Raw genomic sequence first — 25,434 nt, forward strand, 5'->3', positions numbered from 1 at the left:
TTTCTGTTAGTAACCATGAAACAAATCTGTTAGGTTTTAAAAGGGATAAAATCTCAAATCCTTAACAATACTTGACAGTTTGAGTGACAAAGATGGAATGCTGATAGATGCATTTCTGGAAAAGTAAAACACAGCTCTATGAACCAATTAACAGGAATTAAGAGAAAGCCCTGTGAACTGACTGTAGGCAGACTGTCCAAATTATATGGTCAACAGGGCAATAAATGGTCTTCCACTTTGCTGCCTGCTAATGAAGAAGAAATGAATATGTGGTTACAGGCCCAGTACCAGGAAGTAGGCTCAAAAACATTTGTTCAAATAATATCTTAGTGGTTAGCGCTCCTCCATACAAATGGACTTCCTCACCAATTGATTAGTCAGCTTCAAGCCCATTACATATGGCAACAAATACAAAGACTCGTTTTGGGTTGGAGAAGGCCAAAGGCCAGACCTTCTTCAGACAATAATTAAGAGATGCACAGGTGCACTGAGTCTTCCATTTATATAACTGTAGACCCAGTTATGCATCTAGCTAGAAAGATACTGTTAAAAAGATATTGGCACAGAAAATGTATTTAAATAAGTATAGCTGAAAACTTCCTGAATTTGAAGAAAGACATAAATTTACAGATCCAAGAAGTTCAGCACACTTTAAAAAAAGGAAAACTCAAATAAATCATGCTTAGATACATCATAATCAATCTGCCAAAAAATAAAAATGAAAAAAAAAACCCATCTTAAAAAACATCTTAAAAATAGCTAGGAAATAAAAACACATTACGAATATGTGACTGGCATTCAAACCACCAGATTTCATATCAAAAACCATGGAGGCCAGAAGACAGTAACACAATACCTTTAAACTGTTAAAATACTATCAACCCAGAATTCTAAAACTTCAGAAATCAAGGGGGAATAATCCTTATGATTCTAATACTTTTCAGATGAAGGAAACCTAATTGCTGCCAGTAGATCTGCACTAAAAGAAAATAAGTCAGGAATTAAGGAAGAACAAGAAGAATGGTATATAGCTGGGTAAATAGTAAAGAATATACTGCCTTATAAATTCTTTAACTATGACAGTTAAAGCCAAAAATAATAATATGGTCTACAGAGTTTCTGATATACAGAGATGTAATACATACAATATGTATATAACATAAAAGTCAGTGGAAGGGGAATATCAGGACCTATAATATGGTTGCAAACCTTCTACATCTTAAGTGATATGGCACAATATTAACTGTATGTAGACTATGAAGGATTAAGCAACAAAAATGTAACATGGATATATACAGCCAAAAAGTCAATAAATATATTAAAATGGAGTACATACAATTCTCAATTAACCTAAAAGAAAAGATAAACAGAATAATAAAAAAGAGACATAACCCAGTAACTACATTGTTATTACTTTAAACACTCCATTTAGAAGACAGAAATTGGCAGAATGGATTAAAGAGCAAGCTTTTCCTACATGCTTCTTATAAAAAACACACTTTAAACACAAAGATACAGATATGTTAAACAAATGGAAAAAAGATATAACATGCAAATAATAATAAGCATACAAAAGTTACCATGCCTAAATTAATATCAGGAAAAGTACCATTTAAAACAGGAATATTATGAGAGAGAAAGAGGTACACTTAACAATGATAAAAGGGACAATTTATTAGTAAGACATAATTATAAACGGGCATACATCAAAACAAAATCTCAAAACACTGACACAAAAAAAAATGACAGAATTAAAGGAAGAAAAAGACAATTTCACAAGTACAGGAGATTTGACACCCCTCTCTTAACAACTGACAGAAAAAAACTAGACAAAAAAATTCTGATTTAACTGACATTAATAGAACCACACCTCCATTCATTTCAAGTGTGTATGGTATATTCAAGAAGACTGACCATAAGCTGGATCAAAAAATCTCTCACCAATTTTCAAAGAACTGAAGTCATAATGCTAAATACAATAAAATTACAATAGCAATCAATCACAGTAAGATATCTACATTGCCCAACATACCTATATATGAAACTAAAAACTTCTATGTAATTCACAGATCAAACACTTAACGCCAAGAGAAATTAGAAGACAGTTTTTAAGTAAATGACAAGCAAACCACAATATACAAAAAGTTTTAGGATGTAATAGAAGCAATGCTTACAGGGAAAACTATGGTTTTAAATGCTTATATTAAAATTAATGCCTTAGGTTCTACATTAGAAAATGAAAGAAACAAGAGCAAAGAATTCCAAAGGAATCAGAAGGAATGACTTAATATAGGTAGAGCTGAAATAAATGAAATAGACAAGAGATGAACAATAAGAAAATTAACAAAGCAAAATCTCGGTTAATTTTCGAATGAATATGAATGCCGAATCATTAAACTAACATCTCTTTTAGTCTCCAGTATTTTAGAGCAGCTAGAAGTAAAAAACCTAAAATTGTGAAATTGTAACCCATGTCAGTTTGAATTACGTCCTACAACTAATTGTGGTTCTGTGCTTTGAAATTTATAGCTTTTTTGTATATATGTTACTGTTCACCAAAAAAGGAGGAAAAAATGTCGACTGTGATGATAAAAAAAAAAGCATTTAAGCCCTCTAGCCTCCTATATTCTGGAGCAGCTAGATGGAAAAATATGAGAGGATCGTATGGTAGCTGTGACAATCTCTGGGATCTGTCCTATAACCACTTGTTGAAGAGTGCTTTGAAAACTATCCTCTTTTATTTCTTTGCTTTGTATATATGTTATACTATAGAATAAAAAAGTTTAAAAAAAAGAAAATTTGGTTAATTTTAAACATTCACAAAACAAACACTTGTAATTAAGCTGATCAAGTAAAAAAAAAAAAAAAGAAAGAAAGAATGCAAATCACCAATCTAGGAATTATTAGGAAATAGAACACCAGTCAGCAACAAAATAGGGACAGCTCAGATGCACATAACAAAATACTGAATCTTAAAATCATTACTCTGAGCAAGAGAAGCCAGAAACAAGAGCATATATATTATATGATTTCCCTTATATAAAATTCTACAACTGCAAAACTAAACTCAATGAAAGAAAAAAGACCAGTGATTGCTGAGCACTGGGTATGGGGGAAACGTTTAATAAAAAGGGGTGTAAGTGACTATATGGATATATTCATTTGTCAAAACTCAAATGCTAAATGGGTGAATTTTATCTGTATAAAAGGTTGGTTAAATAAATTAAAAGATGGAATAATTATACCTGGCAGTTGGAAATAAGAAGAAAGAAGTTATAATCTTGATATTAGGCACCATCCAATTTTGGCCTAAAAATCACTCAACAAGGGATAAAAAAGACCCTTTATAATACCAAAGGCCAAAATTGACAAAGCAAGATTTCAAAGTCATTATTTACCAAGTAATATAGCACAGCTTTCATAATTTATAAGGTAATTGTGAGGGGGAGAGAAACCTTTGAAAATGGACCAAAAATCAGAGATTTTTAACATTTCCTAGTTCAGTCTAAGAATACTCAAATAGATTTAAAAAAAAAATTATGACCAGGTAAAAATTATCAACAAAGAAAATTAGAAATGTTCTGTAATAAGAGAAAGTTTTCTTTCTTCTTTATAAGAACACATGGGAAATTATTTTTAAAGTACTACCTATCAAGCAGAAAGAAACAGCAAATACTGCAAAAGTGATTTGATTCAAAAGCATTATTTAAACAAAATACAAAAAAAGTTTTAAGAAAGAGGCTTTTCTATGCGGAAAGATTTTAAGTTCCAAAAAGACACTCTTGGATCAAAGGAAATCCCAAAACAAAATTGCAAAGATTCTACAATGGCAATAATATTACACACCAGTAACGAGGGGATTCAATTAAAGTAATGCTTAGAACATTCAAAACATTAAAACTTGAAAATAAAAATTAAAAATATAAAAATAAACAGATACAAACATCTACTTCAAGACCTAGAAAAGTAACAGAGTAAACCAAAAGACCACTGAAGAAATGAATAAAGGGAAAAGCAACAGTTCAATTAAAACAAAAACCATAGATCTAATAAATAAAAAGCTTTTTCTTTGAAGAAAGTAAACTTGAAAAAAGCAATAGCCAGATAATTTTAATGAACAAGTTATAAGAATAAAAAATTACAAAGTGTAAATATCATTAAAATGGAAACATCTAAATAAGAGATAATTCTGTATAATTATGCAAATAAATCTGAAATGATGGCATGACCATGTTAAAGAAACACTTTACCAAAACCGACTCCAATAAAGACAGAATGCCTAAGTAGACAAATTTCCACAAAATAGAGACGTTGTCATATGGTTTTACTAAAAAACACCACCACCACCACCACAAACACCAGGAGAAATGCCAGCAAAATGGTGGAGCAAGGTTATCCAACATTCCATTCCATCTGCCACAGAAACATTGAAAAACAAGCAGAAACGAAATCTCTCAAAGCTCTGGAAAATAGTCAAAAGGTTTCAGTGACTCAGCAAACACTAAATAAAGAAAAAGGCAACCTAAAAACAGTAGGAAAACCATTTGGTACCTTTATAGTCATTCTCCCACTCCTCCAATCTCATTACAGTGCATGCCTGCACTCACAATATCAGTCCCGCATCCCACATTCAGAGGAAAGACAGGAATATGTGTATATTGGTGTACATGTGTGTCTGTACCAGTGTGTCTGGTGGCAGTCTGAAGGATTAATCCAAGATGCTCATGTCTGTCTCTCCTGTCACAGAACTTACTCTGGCTGCAGAAGGAGCTTGCAAAATCACTAAAACACCAACAGAAAACAATCAAACCACAACTGGCTATAAAAAGGATTACCAGTTGAGGCACACAATATAATGCCTAAGTTTCAGTAAAATTAAGTGTCAATATATTAACAGAAACCATGGAGGTGAGAAGAGAGTGGGATAATATATTTAAAGTACAGAAAGAAAAAAATGTAAATCAAGAGTTCTATATCCAGGAAAACTATTCTTAAAAAATGAGAGATTAAGACATTCCTAGATAAACAAAAGTTCAGGGATTCTGTCCTTCAAGAAACGCTAAAGGAAGTTCTTCATGTTGAAAGAAAGGGAACTAGATAGTAGCTCAAAGCTACATGAAGAAATAAAGATCTTCAATAAAGGTAAATACACAGTAAATATAAATGCCAATATTATTGTATTTTTTATCTTAACCCCACTTTGTACTTCTTACAGGGTCTAAAATATACATAGAAAATAATTATGAATCTGTGGTATTAGGCACATAATACATAAAGACGTAGTGTGTGGCATGGAAAACATAAGAGGGAAATGGAGGAGTATAGAAACATTTTGCTTCTGCTATTGAAAGTAAGTCGGTTTCAAATCAAACAAATTGCTATACTAAAAATGTTAAATATAAACCCCATGATTATCACAAAGAAAATATCTAAAATGAAAGAAAGAAAATGGTTCATTACAAAAGATAAACTGAACACAAAAGTAGACAGTAATGGAATGTATGAGGGACAAAAAAGACACAGGACTTATAAAAACCAAATAACAAATGGCAGAAGAAAGTCCTGCATTTTCAGTAATTACTTTAAATGTAAAGACATTAAATTCTCCAATAAAAACCAGAAATTGGCAGAATGGATTAAAAAAAAAAAAAAAACATGACCCAAAGTCTTGGTTAATTTCATGGGCCAAACTTGGTCAGGTTATGGTATCCAACGGTTTGGTCAAGCTTGCAATGGCCTGATTGTCACTGTGAGAGAATCCTGTGTATATAAATCACTAATTAGTTGACTGTATTTATGGCTGATGACATCTGCAAAAAACAAAAATAAAAGGAAATTGTCATCGGCAACAAGAGAGTCTCTTTATCCAATCAGGTGAAGGCCTTAAAAGAAGAACTGATGATTTCAGCAGTCAGAAAGAATTTCTTTCTCTACTCCAGACAGCCAGCTTTTCCTGGAGAACTTTCACCACCTTCATCAGAGTTTCCAACTTGCAGCTTCTTCTGGGGTATTCAATGGTACCTTCATCAAGTTTCCAATTTGTAGCCTGTTCTACAGAATTCGGATTTATCAATTTTCAAGGCTCATTTGAGTCAGACAGATAGGTAGGTAGGTAGGTAGGTAGGCAGGTAGGTAGGTAGGTGGGTGGGTGGGTGGGTACGTAGTTAGGTAGGTAGGTAGATAGATAGATAGATAGATAGATAGATAGATAGATAGATAGATAGATAGATAGATAGATAGATAGATAGATAGATAGATAGACAGACAGACAGACAGACAGATACACAGATAGATAGATAGATAGATAGATAGATAGATAGATAGATAGATAGATAGATAGATAGATAGATAGATAGATAGATAGGTAGATAGATGGATGGATGGATGGATGGATGTGTATGTGTGTATAAATATATCCATCCTGTAATTTTCTCTCTGGAGAATTTTCAACTATATGCTATTTACATGACACTCACCTATAATTTAAAGATACAAATAAATCCAAAGTGAAAGGATGGAAAAAACAATCATACAGATAGTAACCAAAAGAAAGTTGAAGTGGCTATACTAATATCAAAGAGAACTGACATCACATCAAAAACTCTTACAAGGGCAAAGAAGGATATCATATACTGATTAAAGGACCAATTCATTAAGAAGATAAAACAACTGCGTATTTGTATATCAAACAAGAGTTCCAAAACAGATGAAGCAAATATTGACAGATTTGAATAAGAAATAGATTGTGCTACATTAATACTAAGAGGCTCTAATTCACCACTTTTATAATGGATAAAACTACACAGAGGATCAATAAGAAAACAGAGGACCTGAGCAAAACTATAAACCACCTAGACCAGCAGACCTTTATAGAACACTTCACACAATAACAGTAGAACACACATCTTCTTCTGAAGTGCATAAGAATCATTCCCCAGGATAGACCCTATGTTAGGTAACAAAACAAATCATAACAAATTTTAATTTTAAAACATTGAAATCATACAAAGTAAATTCTCTGACCAAAATGGTATGAAGATAGGAGTCAATAATCAGAGAAAACTGGAAAATTCATAAGGAGGTAAAAATTTATTAACAGACTCTTAAACAATTAGAGGGTCAAAGAAGAATTCAAAAATATCTTGAGATGAGTAAAAGTGAAAAAACAGAACATGCAAAAATTTATGGGAGGCAGTAAAGACAACGTTCATAGGGAAATTTATACTATAAAAACATACACTAAAAAAGGAAAATCTGAAATAAGTATACACAACTTACTCCTTGTAAGAACCAGAAAAAAAAGAGCAAATTAAACCCAAAGTAAGCAGAAGGAAGTAAATTTAAACATTACAGCACAGATAAAATAAAGAATAGAAAAATAATAGATGGAATAAATGAAACCTAAGTTGGTACTTTGAAAGTGTCAAGAAAAGGGAAAACTTTCAGATAGACTGACCAAGAAAATAAGAAATGACTCAAATCAATAAAATCGGAAATGAAAATGGGAGCATCACCTTGTATAAGTAAAAAAAAAGACTATAAGAGAATACTAGGAACAACTGTATGTCAACAAATTAGATAGCCTAGATAAAAATGGACAAAATCCTAGAAATACAAAAACTACCAAACTGACTCAAGAGGAAATAGGAAATCTGAACAGCTATACAGCAAGTAAAAAGACTGAATCAGAATAAATGCATTTATTAAAATCCTCAGCAAAATGCTGGCAAATCAAATTCAATAATACATTAAACATCTATGAAATTGGCAAGGCTTTATAGTTAGACTGACAAAGATAATAGAGAACAAAAATAACTAAAATCCAAATTGCAAGGGAGGACATTACTAACTTACAGAAATAATACAGATCATAAGAAAATACCATGAACAACTGCATGCCAACAAATTAAATAACTAGGTGAAATAGACAAATACCGGGTAACAAGCAAATTACCTAAACTGACTTAAGAAACAGAAGATCTCAATAACAAGCAAAAAGACCAAAACAAGTAAAAAGAAAAATCAGAAACTGTAAACTTCCCAACAAAGAAAAGTCCTAGACTAGATCACTTCTCTCACGAATTTTACCAAACATTTAAAGCAGATATAACACTGATCACTGTCAAACTCATCCAAAAAATTGAAGAGGAAGGAACACTTCCTAATGCATTCTATGAAGCCAACATTACCCTAATAACAAAGCTATTTTTAAAAATTACAAGAAAAGAAAATTACAGGCCAATATCCCTCATGATTATCTAGGCAAAGAAACTCAACAAAAACTAGCACACGAAATCCAATAGCATATTAGAAAGGATTATACATGACCTAGTGAGATTTACCCAGGAATGAAGAAAATTCAATTTAAGAGAATCATTTAGTATAATACACCACATTAATGGAAGGAAAAATGCTACATAATCATCACAATTCATAAAAAGAAGACACTTGACAAAATCCAGTGCCCTTTCTTAAGAAAAAAAAATCACTTAAAAAACTTAGAAGGAAACTTCCTCAACATGATAAAAACTATATACAAAAAAGCCAAATGAATATACACATGCACAACACTTAATGAACTCCAAACAGAATAAACTCAAACAGACCCACATTGCACCTTGTTATAATCACACCAAAGGCAAAGATAAAAAGAGAATTCTGAAAGTTGCAAGTGAGAAGTAATACGTCACATACAAGGAAACCTCAACCAAATTCAGTGCCCATTTCTCACTGGAAAATGTAGAGGCAAGAAAGCAGTAGGAAGACATAAGTAAAAATGAAAGTAAAAACTGCCAACCAAAAGTTCTATATCAAACAAAACTGTCTTTCAAAATTGAGGGAGGCTTTTCAGTTTAAGGCATATTAGAGAGGTTAGAGGGAAGTGCCTGAAACTATAGAGCTGTGTTCCAGTAGCCATATTTCTTGAAGATGAATGTATAATGATATAGTTTTCACAAAGTGACTATGTGATTGTTGGGGGGAGGGGATTGACTAAGACATTCCCAAATAAACAAAAGTCCAGGGAGTTTATCATTACTATTCAGGCCCACTAAGAAATGCTAAAGAGAGTTCTGCAGGTTGAAAGAAGAGGACAATAGATAACAGTTCAGAGCTGCATAAAGATCTCCAGAGACTGTAACAACCTGGGTAAACATAAATGCCAGCACTATTGTTGTTTTTGGTTTGTAACTTCACTTTTTACTTCCTATAGGATCTAAAAGGCATAAATAAAATGTAATGATAAATCATTGGTTTTAGAGTCATAATGTAAAAACATGTAATTTGTGACAAGAACAACACAAAGGTAGGAAGGCACAGTGGTATATGAACATAGTTTGTGTATACTAGTCAAATTAAGTTGGTATCAAAGCAAAAATGTTTTTTTTTTGTAGACAGCATTTAGTTAGGGTCACTTTCTAATCTCCTCTGAGTCTCTTTTAACTGGTGTATTTAGACTATTAACATGCAATGCAATTACTGATGTTTGATTGATATGTATCCTATGTGTAACTGTTTTCTATTCATTGCCCTTGTTTTTCCCCTCTTTTTTCCACTATTTCTGCCTCCTGTTTTTTACTTCTATGCACTTTATTTAATCTTACATTTTTTTATTTTTACAAACATTCTCCTTTCTCCCTTCCCATCTTTTCCATGTAATCTCCAATACACTTTCTATCTCTGTGAATGTACTAATTTTTTCTAGTCGTCTCTTTTAAGTGATATCATACAATATTTGTCCATATGTGCCTGCTTATTTCACCAAGCATGCTTTCAACATTCTTCCATGTTGCAGCATGTCTCATAACTTTCTTTCTTAGAGCCAAATAACATTCCATTGTGTATATACCACAGTTTGTTTATCTATTCATTTGTTGATGGGTACAGGTTATCACCTTTTGGCTATTATGAATAATGCTGCTATAAACAATGGTGTACATATCTATTTGAGACTCTCTTTTCACTTTCTTTGGGTATACACTTAGAAGTGGTATTTCTGGGTCATATGGTAATTCTTTGTTTAACTTCTTGAGAAACCACTATACTGCTTTCCATAGTGACTGCACGATTTTATATTTATCAACAATGCAATGGAGTTCCAATTACTCCACAACCTCTCTAAAACTTTTCATTTTTTTAAAAATGCCAGCCACCTTTGATGGTGTGAAGTGGTATCTCATTGTGATTTTGGTTTGCATTCCCCTAATGGCTAATGATATTGAGCATCTTTTCTATACGCTTCTTGACCATTTGTATATCTTCTTAAAAGAAATGTCTACTCAAGTCCTTTGCCCATTTATTAGGTTGTTTATCTTTTTGTTGTGCATTGTAAAAGTTGTGTGTATGATGTAGAAATTAAGCACTTATTCAATGTAGGTTTACAACAGTTTTCTCCCATTCTGTAGGTTATCTCTTCACTTTCTTGATAATAGCCTTCGACATGCAAAAGGGATTGCTATAGATTTAGGATGCTAAATTCAAGCCCTATGGTAACTATAAAGAAAATAACAGGGAATATGTAAATTCATAAAAACAGAAATTAGAGTACAGATTGCTAAGGTACGCAAGGGGGAGCAGGGGGAATGAGAAGTTAAAACAAAGGGTATAGAGTTTCTGTCTGAGGAAACGAGAAAGTTTTAGTAATAAACGGTGGTAAGGGCCACTGTAATATTATAAATGTGATTAATCCCATTGAATGGAATGCTTGGGAGTGGCTGAGATGGGAATGTTTATGTTGAATATATGTTTCCACAATTGAAAAAAAAAGAACAACTAACGAGACCATGACAATTAAATGCAATACATCATTCTGGATGGGATATAACAAGGAAGGAGACAAGGTTCAAAATGAAAATTATCGGGACATGAAAAAACTGGAATAAAGCCTGAAGTTTTATATCAACGTTAAATTTCTTGAACTTAATAACTGCACCTAGGGTAGTTACTTAAGTGATTATCCTTGTTCTAAGGAATGTACTTATTGTTTAAAGAATGTACAGTATTGTTTAAAGAGCATGATGTATACAACCTACCAGCAAAATGCTCATAAAATAGAATGACTGATAGAGGGATATATACACAGATAGAAAGATAAGGCAAATATGTCAAAATAAAATTAGCAGATCTGGATATCTGTTGTGGGGATGGTATAGGAGTATGTTGGAATTCTCTGTATGGGGTTTGCGTTATTTTTGAAATTATCCTGTAAATTAAAAAGTATTTAGAAATTTTAAAAAAATGAAGCCAGGTATATTAGTGAGGGCTCTCTACAGAAAAAGAACCAACAGGAGATAGCTGCAAAGTTGTGATTTATAAGAATGTCTCATACAACCACAGGAATGCCAAGAGTCCAAAATTCATTCGATAGGCTGTGAAGCTGGCAACTCTGATGAAGGGTCTCCACAAACTTCACAGGAGAAGCTCACTGGCTGAAGAAAAACCAAAAATTCTGTCTTCTCTCATAAAATTCTTCAACTGACAGGCTCAAATCCAACTGATCAGATTACCCCATTTGCAGGAGGCACACCCTTAGTTGATAGTAGATGTAATCAGCCACAGCTACAATCACTCTGATGATTTAATAAACCAGCCTTCTGGCTTATCAATGAGCCACAAAACATTTGTGCAATAAAGGTTAGGCCAGTGCTTGCCCGACCAGACAACTGGGCACCATCACCTGGCCAAGTTGACACCAGAACCTAATCATCACGGCCCAACCCTTGTCAACTTGGCAACTATACACATCACCTTAAAACATGCTTACGTGCTAAAAAGAACACAATAACAGACATACGTTTTGCTTAACAATACTCAACTGTTTGAATACAACCAGAAATGCACTACCTATCTACAGAATAGGGTGCAAGTCCATAGTAACATTCACAATTAAATTTGCTATCTTATAACTTAGATACTAACACATGAACAATACAATTTATGTCATAGATAAGAAAAAACAAGATATTTGCTTCATGTACAAATAAAAACATACTCAAAACAAGGAGGAAATATTCATACCATCACAATCTTTATTTCTCTAACTGGTCACATGGTCATAGTTCATATTTATCACTACTTTCTTCTACTACTGATTCCATGTTCCCTTTATTCTCAGCAAGCACGTCAGCTGGCCATGGTTCTGTCTGGTGGGGTGACCCAAACCTTCATTCTTGAAGTTCGTGGGCCATTGGTACCCCTGCCTGGTTGCTGCACTTTTCCAGACATTAATCAAAGGTATGGTAGTACTAAGAAACATCGCAGGGGATCCCCTGTATTCCAGGAAAACTCTTCTTTACCTCCATTGTGTAGCTGCAGTCCTATTTTTCCTTGATAGTCAAGATCAATCAACCCCCAATACAATAACCCCTTCCATGCCTATTGATTCAGAGGCATGAGAAGCCCGAAGCGGCAAGGTGGCAGTTTTAACTTCCAGTTCAATGGAATCCCTACTGTGTCTCCTGGCAGGAGCATTCCTCCTTTTGGAACTAGGACCTGTAGACTACCAGAGCTTAAGGTTTCAGGGAAAGGAAGCAAAAATTTTTCTAGCAGATCACTAGGGGTAATAATGAGCAGCGCCACTCCCATCTCCACCCCTCAGTTCTTGGAACCATGAATACTGACTATGGAAAAAACAGCACCATACAGTGGATGCTAATTCAGAGCACACAAAGCCTCCAGGAGAACAATGTCCCAATCCTGCAAGGTATTACCACCTAGCTGGCACCATAATTGGGTCTTCAAAAAGACATTCCACTATTCTGTCATCCTAGTTGCCTCTGGATGACAGGGAACATGGAAAGATCAGAGAATTCCATGACTATATGCCTATTTCTGTACTTCATTTGCAGTGAAGTGAGTTCCTTGATCAGAAATAATACTGTGTGGAATACCATGATGGTAGATATATTGCATAAGCCTATGGATAGGAGTTTTGGCACCGACATAACATGTAGGCAAGGCAAACCCATATCCGGAGTACGTGTCTATTCAGTTAGATCAACTCACTGTCCTTTCCATGATGGAAGTGGTCCAATGTAATCAATCTGCCACCAGATAGTAGGCTGATCACCTCAGGGAATGGTGCCATCTAGGGGTCTGAGTGTGGGTTTCTGCTGCTGGCAGACTGGGCACTCAACTGTGGCTGAAGCCACATCATCCTTGGTGAGTGGAAGTTCATGTTGCTGAGCCCATGCATAAACTCCATCCCTACCACCATGCCCATTTTGTTTGTGAGCCCATGGGGCAATGGCAGGAATGGCTGGGGAAAGAGGTTGACTTATATCCATAGGATGGGTCATCTTATCTATTTGATTATTAACTTTCCTCTGCTACAGTCACCCTCTGGTGAGCATTCATATGGGACACATATCTTCATATTCTTTTCCCACTCAGGTCTATCCACATACGAATTCCCCAGATCTTTTTGTCACCACTTTTCCAATCATGCTCCTTCCAAGTCCCTGACAATCAAGCCAAACCATTAGCAACAGCCCATGAGTCAGTACACAAACACACCTCTGGCCAATTCTGTTTCCAAGCAAAATGAACAACCAGCTGTACTGGTTGAAATTCCAATCACTGGGAGGATTTCCCCTCACCACTGTCCTTAAAGGATATCCCAGAAAGGGTATGCATATCATACAGAACCATCTATAAAACAGGTTCAAGTTTTCTCTTCCTCAGTCAATTGAATGTAAGGAACTACCCCAAGAAGCCATAGCTCTGGGCTGCGAAAGAGAAGGCAACACGGCAGGAGCGGGGGCCAAGGACATTTGGGCCACTTCCTCAAGTAACTTACTTGTGCCTTCAGGACCTGCTTGAGCCCTATCTCTTATATACCATTTCCATTTTATGATGGAGTGTTGCTGTGCACACCCAACTTTATGGCTTGGTGGGTAACTGACTACATCCAGCTCATGATAGGCAACTTAAGTCTCATGGTAACTTGATGGCCCATGATTAAACATTCAACATCTACTAAGGCCCAGTAGTAGCCAAAAGTTGTTTCTCAAAAGAGTAGTTACCCACAGAGGATGGTTAAGGCCTTACTCCAAAATCCTAAAGGTCTGCTTGTGACTCTCCTATAGGGCCTGCCCAATATTCCAGACAGCATCTGCACCACTGGATCTGCTGAATCATATGGCCCAAGTGGCAGAGCAGCCTGTAAAGCAGGTTGGACCTGTCAAAGAGCCTCCTCCTGTTCTGGTCCCTACTCAAAACTAGCAGTTTTTCTGGTCACTCAGTAAATGGGCCAGAGAAGCACACCCAAATGAGAAATATGTTGTCTCCAAAATCTAAAGAGGCCAACTAGGTGTTGTGCCTCTTTTTTAATCATAGGAGGGGTCAGATGCAACAGCCTATCCTTCACCTTAGGAGGGATATCTCAACATGCCCCATAACACTGGACACCTAGAAAGTTCACTGAGGTAGAAGAACCCTACGTTTATGTCTCTTATCCCAACATGCATATACTTTACCAATAAGTCTAAGTTAGCTCTACTTCTTGTTCATTAGGGCCAATCAACATGATAATAATATAATGGGCCAGTGTGATGTCTTATGGGAGAGGGAAACAATCGGTCACTGCAGACAAGATTATGACGTAGGGCTGGAGAGCTGATATACTCGACATAGGACAGTGAAGGTATACTGCTGGTCCTGTAAGCTGAAGGCAAACTGTTTCTGGTGGTCCTCACTAACAGCTATTGAGAAAAAAAAAATGCATTTGCCAGCTGACTGGATTATCTCACTTGCGAAAGACATGCCCTAAATTGATAGGTGATGTAATCAGCCATAGCTGCAATCAACTGAAGATTTAATAAATCAGCTTCTGGTTTATCAATGAGCCACAAAATATGCTTGCAGTAATGGTTAGGCCAGTGCTTTCCTGACCAGACAATTGGGCACCATCACCTGGCCAAGGTGACCCCTGAACCTAACCATCACACCAGGTTAGCCAAATTATAAACCTTTGGACGTGTCTACTTTGAAATGTATCTAACACCATGCCAAGTATGGTAAATGTCAAATAAATAGTTCTTGAATTAAAAATAAAAAAGATATAATGGGTGTTTCAGTTTGCTAAGGCTGCCAAAATGTAATATATCAGAAATGGGCTGGTTTAACAAAGGGGATTTATTAAGTTACAAACGTACAGTTCTAAGGTCATAAAAACATCCAAATTAAGGCATCAACAAGAGGATACCTTCACTCAAGGAAGGCCAATTATGTCTAAGGTTTCTCTCTCATGTGGGAAGGCACATGGAGATGTCTGCTGGCCCTTCTTCCTGGGTTGGTTTCAAAATGACTCTCTCAGCTCCTGTGGGTACTTCTGGCTTCTGCTGGGGTGTTTTTTTACTTCTAGCATCCTTTACTCGGTTTCATCTCTCTGCTCTCTAGTCAGCTCTGAGCACTCTCTCTTGTTTTCTGCCTTTTATTTCCTCATCCAGTACAAGGATTAAGACCCACCTTGAATTGGGTGGGTCAAATCTCCAAGAAAACAACCTAACCAAAAGTTCCCACCCACAACTGGGTAGATCCCATCTCCATTGAAACAACCTAGTCAAAAGGTCCCATCCACAATAGTTCTGTACCCACAAGATTGGGTTAGAACATGGCTTTTCTAGGGTACATAACGGTTTCAAACCAGCACAACAGGTATAGGGTCAACAACAACAAAAAATAACTGAAATTAATGTACTAGCATTACTAGACTGAGACTACAGCACTCCAAAGGGGTTTGGTCACCCATGGAAACAGAGAAATGTGTATAGTGTCTGACAATAGACATCAAATTTTGTTAAGGTTACTGTTAAAGCTGTCCCCAATGTAGTAATGGATGTAAAATTCAGGGGTTTATAGAGCTTACACTTTTGGTATTTGGGTCTAACAAGAAATATCATCCTTATTATGAGATAGACATGTAAGGCTATTTTAGCTGATCCTTTTAAATAACTAATTCATATGCATCACGTAATCTTCAGATAACTATTAGGCCCTGTCAATTATCGTCTCTTCTTTATCTTCAACCTAATCTTTTACTCAATTTTTCCCTATGTACGATTTTTAAATATACATATATAATTCTGATCTTAAAGAAAAACAAGAACAAAACCAACCTCCTGTCAGCTATTGATTCATCTTATCACTGAATACTCAAAAAACCTATTCACACCTATCTCTATTTCATCAATTTCTCTCGCACCTCAACTACTGCAGTCTTAATTACTCTACTATTGGTGAAACTGCTTCCCCCAAAGTAATCTCCCTCTGCTAAAAGCAGTACATGCTCAATATTCCTATTACTTGACCTATAACAAGTAATATGAAGTATGTGATAATAACATCAGTCCTTTGCCATTTAATATTTCTTCCTGTTTTTCATATCACATTGTCCAGGTTTTCCACCTACCTCTATGGATGCTTCTTCTTAAGTCTCTAGTGTGTGTTGTTTCTCTGACCATTCTTTAAACACTGGTATTCTTCAGGGTTCTAATGTTAGCCCTTATTTTTTTCTCCCTACACTATCTTATCTACTCCTATAACTTTAATTACATCTCTATGCTGATAATGCCTATCTTTAAGCCTAGATTTTTTAACCTATGTCTATGACTCATATCTGACATCTTAACGTACATCTTTACTTAGATATTCCACAAGCATTTAAAATGTGACATATACAAACAGAAATAATCTTCCGACCCTAAATGTGCTTTTCTTCTCACCCCAAGCCTGCTTCTCTTTCCATACTTCTGTTTCTTAATGAACAGTATTTTCGTTTGCTAAAGCTGCCAGAATGCAACACACCAGAGATGGATCGGCTTTTAAAAAGGGAATCTATTTAGTTAAAAATTTATAGTTCTTCAGAGGGAAGGCACCTAGTTTTTTATCTGAATTTCTCTGTCACAAAGGAAGGCACAGAGGACATCTGCTGGCCTTTTCTCCTGGCTTCTGAGTTCCAAAGACTTCCTGGGTGATTCCCCTCTAGCTCTCCAAACATCTGGGCTGAGTTGCTTAGACTGTGCTGTGTTGAGCTCCCTTCTGATCTCTCTTTTTTAAGCTGCCTGCTAATTAAATTAAATATCACTCATTGAGGAAAGCACTCCCCTTAGCCAACTGCAGATGTAATCAGTCATAGATTAATTTTACATGCTGATGATTCAAAGTCCACAGCAACAAAACTAGGCATTGCCACTTTCTCAAGCCCTGAGGATAAATGACTCTCAGACTTTGAAATCTAATGGAGTTTGCCCTGCAGGTTTCTAAAACTGTTTGGTGACCCCTGTGTTCCAATTTCTCCCTATGAAAATGAGAATTTGCATCCTATGGCTGTTCCTCCTTTGTATATTGGCAGCAGATAACTTCTTATAAGTTTCGCAGGTCCAGAACGAGAGGAGAATTTTCCCTTAGGACCTAACATGCCTGCAGCTGACTTCGATGAGATTTTGTCTTGTTTCTGACTCTGTAATGTATTTCGTATTGTTATTGAAATGTTTTACGGTTTTGTGATATTGTAATGGAATGAATGTATTTTGTATACAGAAATAATATGTGTTTATTTGGCGTCCACAGGGTGGAATGTGCTGGTATAAAAATATTATGTACCCCAGAAATTAATCCTGATTCAATCTTGTAAGGGCAGCCATTTCTTTTATTCCTTTCTCAATACTGTAGGTTGGAAATGTTTGATTAGATTATCTCCCCAGAGATGTGGAGTGCCCAGTTGTGGGTGTGACCTTTGATTAGATGGAGATGCAACTCCATCCATTCCAGGTGTGTCTTGATTAGTTTACTGTAATCTGTAAAAGAGGAAACATTTTGGAGAGAGTCAGAAATGACAGAAACCTCAGAGTCAACAGAGAGCAGAGCTGACACAGATGCCCACATTTGGAGATCAGAGATACAGGTGTTTGGAGGTGCTTGGAGACCAGCAGATATCACCATGAGTAGTTAAGCAAGCCAAAACCTGGAGAGAGCCAAGGGAAGCCAAGAAATGAAATCCAGCCCTGAAGAAGTTAAGTGAGGAACCTCCACAGAACAGAGACTGAAAGCAATGGAGCCCAGGAGCAAGGAACCAGAGTGTCTTTCCAGCCGACAGAGGTGTTCCAGATGCATTGGCCTTTCTTGAATTAAGGTACCTTTCCCTGGATGCCTTAGTTTGGACATTTTCATAGGCTTAGAACTTTACATTCTTAACTTATTAAATTCCCCTTTTAAAAGCTATTCCAGTTCTGGTATCTTGCATTCTGGCAACTTGCAAATTAACAAGCTGAACCTAAATACCATAACGGCTTAGAACATCCACTGGTTGGCTGCCTTACCCAGAAACTCCACACTCAACTCTGATTAACCCGTCACTAAGTCCTATTAATTCTGGATCCTAAATATGTTTGGAATTCATCTATATTTCATCACCATTACCAATATCACCATTATATGTAGAGGATCCCATAAGATTCAACAACCTAAAAATTATAATAACTGAGGATTTCAAATGTTTCCTTTAGAATGAATGTCTTAAAAACAAATCCAGTAAAAGCTGATAGTTGTAAACATACTTTAAAATTTCTTATTTATACCCTTCTATCCCACACTAACATGGTCAGCGATGATGCAACATATGCTTTTGACTCTTACCACTATAAGTAAATTCAAGAGAATTGTATTTTCAGTGTTAGTAATTCTTACTTATATACAATTTCATTCAGACTCCAGATTAAATACATATATTTCCTATAATATATTCCTAAAGTAGAGCTTGAGTACCCCAAGCTTATATTCCAACTTCTTGATCTGCCACCAGATCCAGAGACAGAGGTTTGTTTAGGTATAAAAGTTGCTTACATATCTAAGCATCTTAAAATAAGTTTGTTTCTCCAATGGAAAACATCACTGAAAAAGTTTATGAAGTGTGTATTGATAATAGATAAAAGACAGAGATACTGTGAATTTTCAACGAGAGCCAGGAAATTTAGGGATAGATTTCAAACTATCATAAAACTTTTTTTTTTACTATCATAAAAACTTGACATATTAATCTAGTCTATTTTTCCCTATTGTAAGACTAAAATTACTAGGACAAATACGAAGTTAACAAACAATAATATGATGATATGAAAGCAAATATTTCTAAGTGGTCAAAGTTCCTCTGTACTTTTCACTCCTGTCTCTTCTGTTCTTCTCTCTTCCCTATCACCTGGCTAAGCCTATCTATCATTTAAATTCATACCCTACATTCACTAATAAAAAGGTTATCCTGTTCCCTGAAATACTTAGTGCCTTTTTTATGTGTTCCCATGTTATGCAGGTCCCTATTAGAGTGCTTATCACCTAATAGTATACTCACTTGTTTTGCTATCACCCTCACTATATTATGAAGTCCTGAGAACAGAGATCACTTTTATTCATCTCTGCATTTGTAGCATCTAATGCAGTACCTACTACCTCTTGTGACTAAAATAATGATTATTAAATAACACATATTTTCAGAAAAAAAAATTTTTGGAAAGGGCAAACTGTTTGTGGGAATTTTCAGTTGAAAATTTTATAAAAGTCATGTCTGCTCTCATGTCTTTTGTTAAACCTATCTCATGAAACCATAAAATTGCTGATTTTCAAGGCCACTTGACTGCACCAGGCTCCAGTAAAGAAACACTTAAAACATTCAAAACTGTTATTTCATATTTATACCCAGGAATAAAATCATAAATTAATCATCGACAGCAAAAAGTTAAGTCAAAAGACCTATATGAACATACTCGAGTTGATATCCTTAGTTCTATTCCCTGCAGAGATAGGAAAATAACTAACCTTGTGTTAAAATAACTGGTGATTAGCCCTTTCGTTTCTGCTGCTAAATATCTTTAAACTATTGACCTTCCTAGAGAAATACACTAATAAGCACTTGTTAATTCTGAAAAAAAGATATCTATGGATAGATATGGATATAAGAGTATATATACATACTTTCATATATAAATAAAAGCAAGAATTATATTAACCCCATCTTTGAGACAGCGAAATAAAGGTACATAGGTGAGACTCATTGAGCCTAAGTATGAAACATTTCTAAGACTTTAAGAGCAAAATTATTCTGGCAATAAAAATGTAATATTGCTAGATGTAATACTAACACTGTTTCAAGGGAATCTAGGTAAAAAGAAACCATAATTCAACAATTTCTACTTTGTCTTGATTGTAATGCAATAACCAAGCATGATAATTATACTGAGTTTTCTTATAATAACATATTAAAAGCTTATATTTTTTTAGAAACGGACGCTTGGAGTGGTTTCCTTTAAAACACCTTTTCAAATTGAATGTTAAGATTTAACTAACCCAATTAGGCATTCACAGTTAACCATTACCATCAAAAATGATAAACATGTCCATAGTGTGTACATATATATATCTCTTATAAGTTAGTATATGCATGTCACCTACCTGATTGCTTATAAATCGCTAATTCTTGTACTGTTTCCAAAAACTGCCAAAACTTCTCATTACTTTCTTCTGCCATAAATTCACTATTTTAAAATATAAAAGTGATGTTAATATATAGGCATATATGGAAACAAAAAATGGTTTAGATACTATAAACTATACTTTAGAACCAAATTATAACTTGTAGTAAAAACAAAAACCTCCAAAAATTAATTCCAAGCTATTGATTTTCCTTTTCTATAAGGCAGAAAAAGAAAAAAAAATAATAATTAGTGATTCTTACCTGGAGTGTCACTCTAAATAAAATCATGTCAGGAAAAGACTAAGTTACTTTTGGCTTTTCCTCAATACTAACAACTGAAAAAAATGGCTCATTTACTTAATTTCTCCATGTGAAACACCACTGAGAAGTCTAATTTAATGGCAATGAAAAAAGACGATTATATAAAGGTAAAAAGTTAAAAAAAAATACAGACTTGTGTTTTTCAGAAACAAAAATTGGTTCCACAAACATTTCTTAAAGTCATATTACATTCTACTTCCATTTATTTATTTATTTGTGTAGAAATTCTTATTATTTAAACAAAAAATATCCTAATTAAAAAATAGGACTGCCTTGTCCCGTCCCTCTGAGGCTTGAGTGGATGAGTTGCCAATGGCAAAAGGCCACATAGTATGTGTTTCCATTGATACATGTTCAAAATGGCACGGTGTACAGATGGGGAGCAGGAAGTGGCTGTCCGGGGGTGTGGATGGGGGTTAGCCATAAAGAAGTACCACCAGGCAGATGCTTGAAGGGGTAGGTGGCTCTGTGCTGATGGCTGTGAGAATCCACACATGTAACGACATGATGGGATGCCAGAACATTTAATTTCACTGTGGTTTGTTACACAGCAATAGAGTGGTATAGTTAATGGATAGAGAAATGTGTTATAGAAAAAACAGGGTACTAACATAATTTGTGGCAATGGCTTTAGACCTGAATGACAGGTGGAAAGGGAACTACCATAGAAGACCAGCAAAATGGAGATCCACATTATGTACCATCAAAATAAGTGACAAGCCCAAATATTTGCCTACAATCTTTGGAAAGCAGACTACACTTAATCAAACTGTTAATTTGGTTGAGGAGACTTCAAGGCAAAATACTGAAAGCAGGAAAAAAAAAATAGGACATTAGTGTATTATAATAGATCTGAGATCTTCAAGGCCAAAGAAACTTTCCATCTTCACAGAGCACAGGTTAAGATAAATGCCCAAAGCCATTTAAAACCTTTTAGCAATAAGGAAATAAATGAAAGGTTATTCAGTCCTATACAGAGCAATGAAATCCTTCATTGCTTTTGCAGCTTTTTTCTTTCTTTTGTAAGGACAATTGTCATTGGATACAGGACTCACTGAATAATCCAGGATGATCTCATTTCAAGATCCTTAACTTAATTATATCTGCAAGGACCTTTTTTCCAAATAAGGTCACAATTCACAAGTTCTGGGGGTTAGAATGTGAACCCATCCTTTTTTAGGGGCACCTTTCGACCCACTACATTACACAGTCTTGCTCCTCAAACTTCATGTCCATCCATGTGCAAAATACATTCATCCTTCCCCAACATTCTCCAAAAGTGTCAACTCATTACAGCATCAACTCCAAAAATATTACCTAAATATCATCAGCTTAAGCCCCAAACTGGATTTTCTAAGTCAGGTATGGGTGAGACTCTGGGTATGATCCATCCCAGGACAAAATCCCTCACTATTTATAGACCAGTGAAACTAGAAAACAAGGCAATTGCTTCCAAAATACAATGGTAGAAAGGTATAAGAAAAGACATTCTCATTCCAAAAGGGGAAACAGAATGGAGAAAAGGGGTCTTGGGTCTCAAGCAAGTCTGAAACCCAGTAGGTCAAGTTCCGTTACATTTCAAGGCTAGAGAATAATCCTGTGTGGTTTGATGCTTTTTGCCCTCTGCAACTTTCAGTACAGTTTTACCAGCCTCTTGCACTGCTCTGCACACAGAGTCCTTCTCCTATTTTTTGAATGGCAGTGTATTTTTGCAGTCAAGTAGTTCTATCAGCCCATTTCTTGACTGAAGACTTTTTGGAAGCCTCCTCTCATTTCATCCTGTCTCTGTTCTTTTCATTCTAAGCTGGCAATATTTATGCGTATATAACACTCTTAAAAACCTTTTAGGTCTCCCATGTATATTATGTGGTCCGTACCATTAGGCAAGCAGGTACTCTTTCCTGGATAATCCCATCTCTATTTCTGGCTTTTGCTGAGATGATTGAGGGGATCCACAAGTCACATATATAATCTCTTCAGCAAAAAACTGTCCAGCCACACCCTCGGTCTTCTCTCCAGAACATACTTTTCCAACACTAAATATGCGATCTGGATAGACTGAGAACCTTATATATCATCAAATGTTAGTTTCTTTTTGCTTAGCAGATCCTTCTCAGTTTCTCTTTTCTCTCATGTTTTACTATAAGCAGCAAGGAAAAGGCAGGTTACATTTTCCACACTTCACTTAGAAATTTTCTTCAGTAAGACAATGAAGTTCACTGCTTGTAAATTCTGTTCACCACACAATTGTAAAATAAATTCAGCTAAGTCTTGTACTACTATGTAACAAGAGTGATTTTTTTCCTTCAGTTTCCAATAACATGTTCCTCACCTCCTTCTGAGTACTCACCATAATTGCAGTTATTTTCTACCCATAGCCTCCTCAAACAAATCCAGGCCTTTTCTATTCTGCTAACCTCTGCCTGTTACCTACTTCTTCTATAGCCAAGTTCACATTTTTAAGTACTAATTAAAGCAGCACTCCATTTCTCAACTAAGAGCTGCTGTAACAAAGTACCAAAACCCTAGGGGCTTAAAACAATGGAAATTTATTTACTCAAAGTTCTAGAGTCCAGAAGTCTGAAATCAAGGTGGGACCATGTCATGTTCCTTCCAAAGTCACTATGGACAAATCTTTCCTTGATTCTTCCAGCTTCTAACGACTTTAGGTGTTCTTTGGCTTGTGGCTGCATAACTCCAATTTCCTCACACCGCCTTCTCCTCGTGTTTTCTTCATTTCTGTTGCTTATAAAGACACTTGTCATTGAATTTCTGGCCCACCAGGATAAACAAGGATGATCTCATTTGAAATTTTTAATTATATCTGCAAAGAACTTTTTTCCATATAAGTTCACATTCATAAGATTCTGGGGGTTAGGATTGGGACATATCTTTTGAGGGACCACCATTCAACCTCTACATGCTATAGGGTTGGTCAATTAGCTTGGGGCTGGAATATGACAGCCATTAAGGAACATCCTATAGGAGTTCCAGCTCTAAGATTCTTATCCTGGTAGAAACCAGCACAGTCGAACTATCAGTAGGTTGGAAGAAGTTAAGACTGATTTGGGACTAAGTGTGAGATCAAATCCACACAAGCTCTTGGATAATATGAGGAAAGGATAAGAAGAGGAATTGAGCATATTTTTGCTAAAATCATTGAGTAATTTTTCTTTCTAGTCTCTAATATATGCAATGTAACCTCGGTGACAGTCTCTTTTCAGGATCACAAACAGCTCCTTTGGTGAACTGACAAAATCTTCAACCTTAAAACCTCATGCTTACTTAGACTTATCAAATTCTATTTAACTACTAAAATACTGAGGGCATAATTCCAAACCTACAGTAAATGAAAACTTCATGAACGAAGTCCCCTGGAAAAGATATGGAATGAAGAATAGCTTGAAGTTGTATCCTCAACAACAAGCCTAGGAGCTGGCAATGATATCATCATTTATTCATCCAGTTGCTCCAAGTACCCTCTTCCTTTAAAAAACTAGGTATATGAGTAGAAATGCTTGCATTAAACGCCATGCTCCAACTCCCGTTTTTTTCTTTACTCTTTCATAAATGCTAGCAAAATCCAAAGAATTAAACCAGGACACTGACATTTAAAACTGTTGACGAGACCGAGTTAACATCCACAGTATGAACTGAGGGGAAAAGGAGTTACAAGTGAGTGCTGCAAAGGAGGTGATGCTCAGAGAGCAAAGAACTAGGGCATCTGTGGTGCACTGGCGGTTCCGTTGGAGCATGCTCGCCTACCATGAGGGAGACCCGGTTCCATTTGGCTCAAGCACCCGCACCCCCAACCCGCATCCGCAAAAAAAAAAAAAAAAAAAAAAGAATCAGAGCATGTGGAGAAGCGGTGCAATCAGCCGCCAGTCAGGTCGCCCCGACGAGACGCTCGGCCGCGACTCCCTGGGGAGTCGCCAGGTCCCAGCGCCCCGTTCTCCCGACCGACCCAACCTCCACGCTCGGCTCGGCAGAGGGCCCAGCCGCACTCACCTCGCCTCCAACAGCAGCGGGGTTTCGGGCCATTTAGCAGCCAAGTGGGCCGTCACTGCCTTGGACGCGGAGGCCGTTCCGGCGCCGAAGAACGAGAGCCACAGCGCAGTGGAGTTCAGAAGCAGCCGCACCACGTAGGCGCACCACGTCGCCGCCATGGTGCCGTGAAGGAAAAGCGAGCCTCTCGAACCCAGGCGCCCCCACCTCGCAACCGCCACGCTACAGCCGGCTCCTCCCGCAGCGCAGCCACCCATTTCCGGTGGGGGGAGCTCGAGTCCGTTACTCGGCGTTGGCTCCAGACGTGCGGCCCCCGCCGCCCCCTCCCGACGCATGCGTGTCCGGAGCCTTGTGAGGACCACCCCTCCACCTCCGCCCTCTTCTCCACAGGACTGGGGCGCGGCGTCCGGAGCCGGCCCGGTCCTCAGCGTGTCTGAGTGGACCGGGCAGTACCGATGCTTGGGTGGGGTCCAAGTGGGGACCCCCTACTTCTCAGAGGGGGACGTGTGACACGGGGAGGGGAGGCGAGTACCCAAACCGAATTGGGATTGGCGCCGATTGTCAAAATCTGTAAACGAAGTCGGGAATCAGCCTAGGTATTATACACATTTTACTCAAACTGTTGCACATCAGGGTCCCCTGAGAAC

At 36.6% G+C, this 25,434-nt stretch overlaps 1 protein-coding gene across 1 annotated transcript in view; it reads right to left on the reverse strand.

Moving 5' to 3' along the window:
- The window catches only part of UGGT2 (UDP-glucose glycoprotein glucosyltransferase 2), a 271,578-nt gene extending 246,384 nt beyond the window's left edge, over positions 1–25,194 (reverse strand). Inside the window, exons 1-2 of the mRNA XM_077158542.1 lie at positions 24,791–25,194; positions 20,440–20,522 (exon numbers count right to left, since the gene is read on the reverse strand). Of these exons, the coding sequence (XP_077014657.1) occupies positions 20,440–20,522; positions 24,791–25,122 (415 nt within the window). The 5' untranslated portion in view covers positions 25,123–25,194. The remainder of the gene's footprint in view (positions 1–20,439; positions 20,523–24,790) is intronic.
- Positions 25,195–25,434: the final 240 nt, after the last annotated feature.

This window comes from Tamandua tetradactyla, chromosome 4, assembly GCF_023851605.1.
Source record: "Tamandua tetradactyla isolate mTamTet1 chromosome 4, mTamTet1.pri, whole genome shotgun sequence".
NCBI classification, from domain to species: Eukaryota; Metazoa; Chordata; class Mammalia; order Pilosa; family Myrmecophagidae; genus Tamandua; species Tamandua tetradactyla.